Source organism: Alexandromys fortis, unplaced genomic scaffold, assembly GCF_014885135.2.
Source record: "Alexandromys fortis isolate MF-2015 unplaced genomic scaffold, M_Fortis_MF-2015_v1.1 scaffold_66, whole genome shotgun sequence".
Classification (NCBI taxonomy): Eukaryota; Metazoa; Chordata; class Mammalia; order Rodentia; family Cricetidae; genus Alexandromys; species Alexandromys fortis.
In genome coordinates, this window is record NW_026067950.1 from 758,513 (window position 1) to 770,514 (window position 12,002).

At 38.0% G+C, this 12,002-nt stretch overlaps 1 protein-coding gene across 2 annotated transcripts in view; it reads left to right on the forward strand.

Moving 5' to 3' along the window:
• Nalcn (sodium leak channel, non-selective) overlaps positions 1-12,002 on the forward strand; it is a 259,437-nt gene that overhangs the window by 17,430 nt on the left and 230,005 nt on the right. For both annotated transcript variants that reach the window (XM_050150391.1, XM_050150392.1), the window contains exons 2-6: positions 2,430-2,576; positions 5,831-6,013; positions 10,659-10,742; positions 11,463-11,602; positions 11,699-11,827. In XM_050150391.1, the coding sequence (XP_050006348.1) occupies positions 2,469-2,576; positions 5,831-6,013; positions 10,659-10,742; positions 11,463-11,602; positions 11,699-11,827 (644 nt within the window). In that variant the 5' untranslated portion in view covers positions 2,430-2,468. The remainder of the gene's footprint in view (positions 1-2,429; positions 2,577-5,830; positions 6,014-10,658; positions 10,743-11,462; positions 11,603-11,698; positions 11,828-12,002) is intronic.

Sequence of the window (12,002 nt, forward strand, 5' to 3'; positions counted from 1 at the left end):
ATATGCCATGCAGAGAGAGTTTGGGTGTAGGGTTTATTTAGTGGGTTATGGAGGAGAAAGGGAAGAGGGAAGAGGGAAAGGGGAAATATAGGGGGGGATGTGGGGGGAGAGAGGCAGTAGTTACCTCTTCAGAAGAGGGAAGAAAGAGAGAGAGCAGGCCTTAGAGGGGGCGGGAGATCTGCTTGCCTTGTAGGAAGAGGGGATTGGGAGTGGGCTAGGCTTTTCTCTTAAAGGGACAGGGTACCCAGGTTGTCAACAGACCAGGCAAACAGATTATAACAAATAGTCCCTAACTCCAATTATATAAAATTAATTAGTGAAACCTACAACAAAGCCAATATTTAAATTCTGTGTTCAAAGTAACAACAGTTTGGAAATACATTGCACACTCTAAAGATAAGTAGTTTGATTTTCTCTGGGACTAGGAAGATTAGGGAAAGTCAGCTACTCAGATGGATTGAAGCTCATATGGCAAAAAGCACACAGAAGTGGACACCGAGATACAGAAAATCATACTCAAAGTTTCTGAACTGTATTTTATTTTCTTTCCCAGTGAAAATTGCAAGTGCATATAGTTACACTCCTTACAAACACATTTTTGTTCCTCTTCTATCTAAGGGAAGCTAAATGTTACTCACTGTCATCCTTGATGAGTCTTCGAGCACCAAGGGCAGCTTGGATCACCAGGGAGGAGAGGGGGTGAGTGGGTTTTCCTGGTATTCAAATGGCTACATTTTCCTAACTCGCAAGTCCCATTACTGTCTCCTTGCCTGAAGAGTGCTGTCCTTTGTCATCTGCCTCATTTGTCCTCCTAAGCATGCTAAGCACACCCAGGGCCAGCTCTCAACACTTGTGGCTTTGTAATCATGAACTTGTTTCCAATCTCATTTGCTTAGACAGCGTTAGTCAAGTTGTCACCTATCTCAAGCCTGGATTTTTTTTTTTCATACTCAAACCATAAGGCATTTCTTTGGTAAACTCTATGACTCCAGTACTTGAAAGACAGAGGCAACAGGATCAGGATCATTGATTCTTTGAGGACAACCTTGTTTACATAGTAAGTTCTAAATAAGCAGGGCTGTGTACTAAGACGTAATCTTTAACAAAAACTTAAAAAGCAGCAACTAAGAAACAAACAGAAAGGGGTTTTTCCCGGCAAGTCAATTTCAAGGGTAAATAAAATGTCACCACTAACTGCACTAAGCAATCCTTGTCCAAAACTCATCACACGTATTTTTCTCTTTAAGACTCAATCCCATCTGATCTATCTTCCTTGTTTAAATCTAGAGTGTGTTCACATCTCACTGTGCGTTGAATACAATGTGCTGGTTATACTGTATACAATTTTACAAAGAACTGAAAACACAGAAGCAGGTGGCCACAACTTCAAATCAGCCAGATCTACATGAGTTCAAGGCAAGCCAGATCTATAGAGTGAGACCCTGTCTGGAAAACCACAGACAGACAAACAAGGCTTGGTATAGTGTTAATCAAACAGGGCATGTAACTTTGGACTGAAGGGTGGTCAGGGAACTGTGTGCTGACAATGCTTGAATCATGCTGCAATTGCTTGTCATTTGATTTATAGTAGGCCCTTCTTCAATGGCTGCTAACTTGAGAAAGTAGCAGTGATGTCCACAGGGAGGTGACATACATAATAGGATGTAGATAGTGTGCAATTGTGGAAACAGGTGGCAAACTAGCATCTCATCTTCTAGTGCAGTTGTTAAAGAGCATGGGGACTTTAGACTTTAGATGGCCACTGATTAAAAAATGAAAACAGCTTCCAACTGCGGAATTTCCTCCCTATTGTCTGTGGCCTTCACCCTTCCTGAGAAGGACAAAATGGAGAAACCATATTGGGATTATGGTTGGAACAGGACAAGCATGTAAATGGCATTAAAATGATAGAAGAAATCTCTGTTCTCATGGCCATGATAGTAGCTTCACAAAGCAAAGAAATTTCTAGTAATTTGTGTTTTCTATGAGACAAGTAATTTTGTTCCAACTCTTTTACACTAGTTGTCTCTAAACAGTTCTTGAAATTCTTAAGATAATTTTTTTTTTCGAGACAGGGTTTCTCCGTAGCTTTTGGTTCCTGTCCTGGAACTAGCTTTGTAGACCAGGCTAGCCTAGAACTCACAGAGATCCGCCTGCCTCTGCCTCCCGAGTGATGGGATTAAAGGCGTATGCCACGACCGCCCGGCTTAAGATAATTTTTTAGACTAGAAAGAGAAAATAGGATTTTATCAATATCAATTTTATCTCATTATTTTTCTGTGTCTATATATGTGCATCTTTATATATAACACCGTAGAGCACATGTGTGATTTATCAGAGCATAACTCATGCATGAAAGACTCAATGTTCTTGATGGGAAAGGAGGTAGGTTAAGTGGCTAATAAAGCTTTCCGTTTTCCTTTCCCCAGACTTTGGTCTTGTACTTGACTCCCAAAACTAACTTCAGCATGCTCAAAAGGAAGCAAAGCTCCAGGGTCGAAGCCCAGCCAGTTACTGACTTTGGTCCTGATGAATCTCTGTCAGACAACGCTGACATACTCTGGATTAATAAACCAGTAAGTTATTTCATTAATAAATTTAAAACTTATGTACCTTTAGCTTTGAACTATGGTTGAGCTGCAGTGGAAAGTGAATGTGTCTTGGAGTCTGGTGGTTGAGTTGAGAATGATTCAAATTGAAAGGATGAGGTGTTGCTATGTGTTTCTCACATAGGAAGATACAGTGTAAGACATCTGTAATCTGCCTTCTGGTCCCCTTCCTGCTCTGCATACACTGTCCTCAAATTACACAGGGTAGAGATAATTCCACCCCCAGTCTGACCCAAGATGAACTACTATTCTTACCCACATCTTTCTGTATCATGTTCAATAGTAATTTACTTAGGTGGAGAAAGTTGCAAAATACGGTCCATTTCTGAATAGTCTTTACTTTGATTCAAACATGTGCCTAGTATCTCACAAGTTCATGCATGTTGAACATGAGGGGAAGACCTATCATGCCATGCATCACTGCATATTATAGGGTATAACGGTTGGGGCTGAACCAGGAAGCTCACTCTTAAATCTGGGGAATTCAGCTCCATACAGTAGAGTAGGAGTGACTTCCTTCTTAAACTTGTAGTTGTAAGTGCTGAAGCGGAACAAATTGACAATGAAACAAACTGACCTGGGGGTCTCACAGTGCTTGCTGTACCCCTATGGAGGACAAAGATAGGCAGGCTGATTTCCTCCTGAGCTTCACTAGCCTGCCCCTGGAAGACTTCCACAGCCCGCTCACCAGTCTTTGTATGTTGCACTCTCTGGTGACATCATCCTTCTGCTTTATGATTATTGAAACATCCCTGGAACTCCCACTGTAAACTAAAATGTGTTGGCATTTCATCAACAGTTCTGTGTGAGCAGGCTCTCTTCTGGCTAGTGACCACCCCTTTCCCGTGTCTTTACATCACCCACTGGAACCCTCTGCTATCCTATACTGTCTAGTTATCAGTACTGATATCTTTTACTCATACGCTCTGGCCTTCAGGGTTCCATTTCATTTCTTTTGATAAGGTAAAACCTCCTTATTCATTAGGGCCATCTAGATTTTACATCCTCCTCATTTGCCACTTCCTCAAACAGAGAGAATGAACTTCTCTTCACTTATCCAATTTTAGATTTCTCTATGAATATAAGTGAACATGTATACACACATACAGATATTTGTTCCTCTGTTCTTTACCCACTATTGACCAGAGTGAAAATATTTGAACAAAACTTGCATCTGTAATGACCATGTATGTATTTTTCCTTTTTGTTCTTTCAGAAAGAGATCAGTACAACACCATTTTACATAACTTTAAGTATTTTGAATCATTCTAAAATGATTTAAAATATACCAGAGAATATATGTAAGCTGTACATAAACTTTATCCATTGGTGGAAAATTCCCAGGTCCCCTCATAGTTGAACATCTACTATCAGAACAGATATTGAGGAGAAACTGCATATGTCATGTATAATATCTTGCTTACTCTACTATAAATTGGTTATGTATTGATTATGCTCTTTGTATGTTCCCAAAGACCAGCATTTCTAGAGGCATAGTTGGTCTTCTATTCATATTTGGAGAACTAAACTGACTAGAAAATAAACTACTCACTAACATTCTTTTCATGTCTAGTTCATCAAAAAACCATCTAAAACTTTGAAAGATGGAATTATGGTTATAACCCCAGAGTCACTCACTGAAATTACTAATGATTAATTATAACTCTTCAAGCTCAAAGGCAATTTGTTGTAAAATAGCACACGCTTCAAATCACCTAGTAATTAGGTTATTTATTGGAGTAGTCTAGATAGGGTTGAATTTACATTCTGACATTTATTGAAGGGTTTTTCAAACTTCGTGTTTGAAAACTTCAGTACATCAACCCTTAAAATACATTGAAATATATGTGTCTTTTGTGATACAGAATTGCTGGCATTGTGTTTTTATGTAAATATTGTTATACTTGGGCAAATACTAAACTCTACTCATCATTGTACAAGTATCTGAGTTTTCCCAAAGTTCTGTCGGACATTATTCATTTTCAGTTTAAGGTTTGCTGGTTTATGGAGCTGCATGATCCATTACTAAACTATACCCCTAAGAAGGAGTATAAAATTAGCAAATTAACATAATCACACACACACAGATACACGCATATGTATATCCAAGATGATAGTCAATAAATAATACTTGTTATGTTTGAAAATTGTGCATTGAGTAATTTAGTAGAAATATTAATTCCATGAGGTTAACATGTAGATACGATTAACCCTTTTTTTTCATCCTAGGCATTACTTTTATAATGAAAGTGTGTATGTGAGTACATTAAATATAAACCCATTTGTTTTTATATATTTCTTCTTAGTTTAGGGTTATTTTTAGAGTTAATTAAAATCTTTAGACAGTATATCAATGTGTGTCTGGAACTGCATAAAATTTAACTTTAAAAGAGATTGTAGGCTAACTATGTTCAAAATGTTTTCTCTGCAAAAAGAGATACCCTTACTCATTATCTTTTTTTCTACAATAAGTTTAGAAATTATTTTTAACTGTTTTGAAATGTGTGTGTGTGTGTGTGTGCACGCGCGCGCGCACAGGTGGGTGTGTGGCGAGTAGAGGTCAGAAGACAGCTTTTAGAAGTTTATTATAACCTTTAACAATAGGTGCCAGGGACTGAACTCAAATCGCCAGGCTTGTAAGGCAAAAGGGATCTCACCGGCCCAGAAGTGTCTTTTATGTAGGGAGATACTGTGTGATATATATTTTTAAAAACCTGTGTATAGAAGTGTTCTATATCAATCCATTTTAAAAATCATTTATGTTCTACTATGGAAGACCACTGTTTAAGATGCTAGAGAAGTTACAGTAAGTAGAACATGGCTGCTAATTCTAGGTGCTTCCTGGTGCCAAAGAAAGAAAAGTCACAGCCAGGTTCATTGAGAGTAAGTTGCTATATTACATAGAGAACAGAGAAGAAGAACTTCCCACAGAGTGGTCTAATGACCTTCAGATTAACGTTGGGTTTAGCGTCTATTAATGTATAACCACAGGATGTTTATTAATCTTTTCAGAACCATGGTATGCTCATGTGGAAAATAGGCAGTATAACACGTGTGAAGATATTGAGTGTGCTATATGAACTCAGTAGATGTTCCCTTCTCCCTCCCCTCTGCACTAGTGGCCTATTTTAACCTAAGTGTGTGTTCCAAATACTATGCTTTCTAAGACGAGCCAAAGGCCCCAGTTTCGTGTCCTAAAGCAGCGTTGGCCTTTGTTGCAGTGGGTGCACTCTTTGCTCCGCATCTGCGCCATCGTCAGTGTCATCTCCGTGTGCATGAACACACCCATGACCTTCGAGCACTATCCTCCTCTGCAGTACGTGACCTTCACCTTGGACACTCTACTGATGTTTCTCTATACTGCAGAGATGATAGCAAAAATGCACATCCGGGGTATTGTCAAGGTGAGTATTTCCTTGTCAATTAAGTTACAAACTAAAAACACTGAATATTTTAATCAGCTCAATAATATTCTTGTATGAATATCCAAGTACAACACATCTTTATATTATTGTGATTGAAATTTTTTAGGAGCATAATTCTAAAAACTGGTAGAAACATGCCACATAAATTTAATTGCATTTTATAAGGTACAAAGCCTTAGGGTATCTTTAAAGAAGCTATTTGCTTTAAGTATGTGCTTCATGAGTGTAGGATTGGGTGTATTGTGCCACACACAGATAAAGCCATGGACTATCATGGCTACGGACCCTCAAGGGGGGCATTTTAATATTTGTTGATGTACTGAACACAAGATAAATGTCACTTGATAAAATCAGAGCATGATGACATTTAGCTGGATTTCATAAACCTAGGTGGTTTGAAGATATAAAAGGATAAAAAGAGGAAATGAGAGATAAAGGATTCTGGGAACTGGAAATAAAAAGAATATGTGTATCTATCTGATTGATACCCTTGGGAAATAAAAATAAATTAAACTTTTAATAAAAGTTAAAAAAAAAAGAAAAGAGGGACAAGTTTTGATACAAGATCCTGGTCCTGTAGCACTAGCCTGTTCAGAGATATGGAAAGATGTTGCCCCAGGAGTAGCCTACATTGTTCCATCTAGAGAGAGTAGTACAGTGTGGACTTTAAGGCTTGACAAATGACATTGACTCAGTTTGTCTCTTATGTCTTGGGGGAAGTTCTGAGGCATGTAAGACCCCATTCAAGAAGTGGGAAGCCTCAATATAATGATTCTTGACACAGAATCAGCTGTCACTTTCTTTGCTTCTCTTTATCTATTATGCATTGTGGTGTGTCTTTCTAATGTGTTGTTATGAATCACAACCTACATAAAAATCAACAATTGAAAATCATTTTAAAGAAAATCTAAGCTATTTAACTCATGCCAGAAATAACTCCCTATGCATTACTGATAATGTTTTCACTTGCTTTCCAAAAACACCATCATTGTATAAGGTGAAATTAACAGTAACTCCTCAGGTAGGTTAACTGCCAGTTGATGTTCATACTCACCTGATTGTTATAAATACCTTCAAGTTGGTTTCTTGGATTCAGGACTCACACAGGTTCATATATTGTATTTGATTTAACTATTTACCAAACTCAAAAATATTTTTCTGATTTCAATCTATAAGAAAATGGCAAATTAAAAATGAAAACCAGATAAGTATATTTCTACTTTTAATTAGGAATAATTAGAGTAGATGCACATGTAGTGTCAACTTTAATTATTCTGCATTGCTAATATTATCTTGAAGTAGTCAGAACATCACAGCTCATTAAAACTTGTGATTAAATGCTAGCTGAAGTTTCTGTTAAATCTGTGATCTGATTGTCCTGAACCAAAGTTTAAGTATTTTTCATTTTCCTGATCCTTGGCGTTCATTATTCTTTAAAAAATGGTGGGTGTCCCAAGCAGGGCCTGTTCCCCGAGGACTAGCAGCAGGTCCCACCACCAGAGGTCCCGGAGGGTCCTAGTGGGTGGGAGACCACTGCAGGTGACATACAGGTACCATGCAGAGAGCATTTGGGCATAGAGTTTATTTAGTGGGTTATAGAGGGAAAAGGAAAAGGAAGGGGGAAGGAGGAGAGAGAGACAGACAGGCAGTAGCTACCTCTTCCTGAGAGAGAGAGAGAGAGAGAGAGAGAGAGAGAGAGAGAGAGAGAGAGAGAGAGAGAGAGAGAGAGAGCGAGCTTAAGGGGACAGGGTAACCAGTTGACAGGACAGATCATAATACTTGGTCATTAGAGTGTAGAGCTAAGTGAGTGATGTCAGCTGCTGATTTTATGACCTGAAATCCGAACCATATCTTCATCATTTGGTACCACACACTTCTTCAGTATGCATATCAGAGCAAGTTGGATTTGACATTCCACTCTTGATTGTAAAATGAAAGTTTTAATATTCACTGTTAGTAAAATGTTACCGGCCACAGTAAATTTGTTACTAATTTAAATTTTATTGTTTTGTAGTTTTATGTTTGTGTATTGTCTTGTTTTTATAGTTGCATGACAAAGACTTTTTAGGGATAAAACATCAAAATAAAAATGTATCTTTCCACAGAGATGTCTTGAAAAATCCCATATTTCTCAAGTAAATTGCTTTGCTGTCTTCAATTAAATATGTGAACGTTTTAAAAACATTAATTAAATAGCTGTCTGCTAACAACTTTCTATTTAATCCGCTTGCCAGCAGTATGCCACTGTTTTTCAGTTCTCCTGTCTCTTCACTCACAACAACTTGCAAAAGGATGCTGGCTTTGTTCATTTATAGGGCTGAAGTTTGTGTTTATCTACACATGTAAAGTGATGTCATGAATATGTTTCATTTTTTTATCATTTATTTTATTTTTGAGATTATACTGTTGTGGTGTGAATGTTGGGTTCACCCAGGTTCTTGGAAATAAAACTCAGAGGTACCTTAAGAATGAATTTAGCTTTTCTTGGCTGCAGGGTGGATCCATCCCTAAGGGCTGAACACTTTCCCTTTGTCCAGAGCTTCTTTTATTGTTCTCCAATTTACACCTTAGCCAATTGATTTCCATATTTTCAAAATAACCTGATTAACTTCCAAAGGAACAATGCCAAGTGCAAATTCTCAATAAAGGGGGTACTTTACTCTGGTTTTTCTGGGGTTCCCCCAACCAAGTTTGACATAGGCTTTGTATCCTTTGGAAACTCTCAGACAAGATTCACATAGGGCGACAAGAGAAAAGAAGGGTGTCTGCTGAACCAAAGATGGATTAGGGCTGGTGCTCTAGGTGCTAGCACTCTGGAGCCCGACTGCTGGAGCCCAGCAGGAGCACTCCCCATTGTACTTACTATGGTCAGTGAAGAGGAGTGAGGGGTTTTCATCCATGTATAACAGGATCTAATTTGTGCCTGAGAAGGTTTTTGATTGCCTCTCCCCAGAACTACTCCTACTGAATAAATCTCTAAAGGAATACCCAATTAATTGAAGTTATGTATATTTGAGGTGTTAAAGACCATCCTTTAATCCCAGCACTTGGGAGGCAGAGACAAGCAAATCTCTGTGAATTTGAGGACAGAGAGGTCTACAGAGTGAGTTCCAGGACAGCCAGGGCTATGGAGAAAAAAAGCTTGTCTCAAAAAGCAAAAATAAATAAATAAATAAATAAATAAATAAACATCTACTAAACACTGTTGGAGTAAATAATTAGCAATGCTAAGACATACTAACACAAGGGCCCCAGGATGCTAGGATAATTATGAAGCTGCCAGTATGTATCATTTGTGATTGCAACATTTTATCTCTCTAAATGCAGGTGGTGTCTCTCTTCCTTAATTATTTACAAGGCACTTTAAGATAGTTTCTTACACTGGATAATTGATTGGCAGCCTTCAATTGTTTACCTTTTACAACTGACAGACAGGTCTTGAATAACTCATAACCTTCTTGACAAGCGTGACAATTTCTGCCCAGAGCCCAGATTTCTTTGCCCTCCATTTTTTTTGACACTTTGTTATTCCAGAGGGAAATTCTCATTTCAAATCCCATTTTATTGAAATATACATTCTAATCTCAGGATAGAGGCCCTATTAATAATGAAAGCAATGCATCTTCATTTTCTTTGACCACATCCTCCCAATTAATGTCACCGTATCTTTTCTTTGCAAAGACAGGAAATTTTCTCCTTCAATGCTACCGCCTGGTTATCTTTCCTGCTAACAGCAATTCTCATCCATGTATAACAGGATCAAGCAGTTATAAAGGCTTCATGTTGCCTATTGTATGCTCTAGGCCTTAGCTGCCTAGGACCTGATGTTGTTAGTTGCCCTCTGTTACTACAAGTTGGGTGTGTGCGGCTAATGTTATCATCCAGGCAAACATCCAGGCAAATGCAAACCTGACCCCGCCCCTTGGGGACCTGGCAGAGGCAGAGTGGCCACCTCTGCATGCACTTAGTCAGTACCCTGGCCAGCCAGGGTCCTATGGCTGCTACATCACTAAGGTAGTCAGTCTGTATGCAGGTGTAAAGGTCCCTTTAAGAGACAAGCCCCGCCTACTCCCACTCTCCTCTTCTTCTTCTTCTTCTTCTTCTTCTTCTTCTTCTTCTTCTTCTTCTTCTTCTTCTTCTTCTTCTTCTTCTTCTTCTTCTTCCTCTTCTTCTTCTTCTTCTTCCTCTTCCTCTTCCTCTTCCTCCTCCTCCTCCTCCTCCTCCTTCTCTCTCTCTCTCTCTCTCTCTCTCCCTTCTCTCTCTCTTCCCTCCCTTCCCCAATAAACTTCCTTCCCATGTAAGCTGTCTGATGGCATGTTTGTCCCCCGCCCCACCGCAACGGGTTCCGCAGTCCAACCTAACACTGCCACCGCATATCATTACAAATAGAACAAATACTTTCCTTTTAGAGTCCTGAACTCAGAGTTCTATAAATTCCCATTTTATAAATTATTTGCTTTAAATTTTGCCATTTTATAGTGCTAAAAAATACCGTTTGAAGTTGTTTCATTGTGATACGAAAGTTATGAATAGTTTGTACTGAATTAACCTTTGACCATTCCCATCACAGAATTAAAAATTATTAATTCATTTACCTGACAATCTATATGGAATTTATTTTCAGGGTGATAGCTCGTATGTGAAGGATCGCTGGTGTGTTTTTGATGGATTCATGGTCTTTTGCCTCTGGGTTTCCCTTGTGCTACAGGTAACTAAATATATTTAAATCACAAAGAGATTCTTTGGAAAGTGGGCATTATTTTCCACTCCAAAATTTACCTAGAAACATTGAAGAATACATTTCAAATGTGGTTATGTAATTTCCTATATGTCTATTTTACATGATCATGGATAGAAAATGAATTGCAGCATTTAAATTATTGTTAATTGCAAATGTGAGTTCTTCGAAGAAATTAAAATCAATATTAAAGGTAGTTTTTCCTCATGAAACAACTATAAACATATTGTCAATGAAAAAAATAAAAGATTTGGAGTGAGATACCTAATTTTTAAAATCAAAAGTTAAATTTAGGAAATTTTAAGTTCTGGACTAAATCCTCATTAAAATTATTTTAAACTATTAATATTGAAATAGATATTGCACAACACCAAATACATTACAAAGATTCCCTATTCTATTGTTTCCTAGCTATTCAAAGACACTATAAGTGAGAATAACTCAAAAGTTGGCATTTTATTTTATGATAAAAAACGATGGCTTGGAGAACCAGAACATGGAGATTAGGGGACTTACATTAGTTGATGTGTTTGTTTCTCTTAAGGTAGCTATAATGTCGAGTGTGATCTTTGGTCGAATACAATGAGGGTACAGGCGAAACTCAAAGAGCACTCTTGTGTTGCCTATACATTCCACTGCAATGATCAATGCTAAGGCGAAGTCTAAGTCTGTGTGTCTCTTCACCTGTAGGTATTTGAAATAGCTGACATAGTTGATCAGATGTCACCGTGGGGCATGCTGAGAATCCCACGACCACTCATTATGATCCGGGCTTTCAGGATTTATTTCCGATTTGAACTGCCGAGGACAAGAATTACAAATATTTTAAAGTAAGCACAACTTGGTGCATACATTAAGGGGAACATTTATGGAAAATTTGGAGGGTGTTTTTAATCTATTCGAGCTAACTTTTCTCTTTTCCCTAGGCGATCAGGAGAACAAATTTGGAGTGTTTCGATTTTCCTCCTTTTCTTCCTACTTCTGTATGGGATTTTAGGAGTTCAAATGTTTGGAACATTTACCTACCACTGTGTTGTGAATGACACAAAACCGGGGTAAGTTTCTTTGTCACACTTTAGGTGTAGGTGACTAAGGACGCTTCTGAATTTATTTTGTGTGTGTGAAATTGTCAAATGCTTTAAAATCAGTGTTTTTGGTAATTTGTGTTCTTTATTCTTTGGCAACTTAGCATTATTTTTGTCCAAATTTGAGGCAAAAGTTGACAACAAG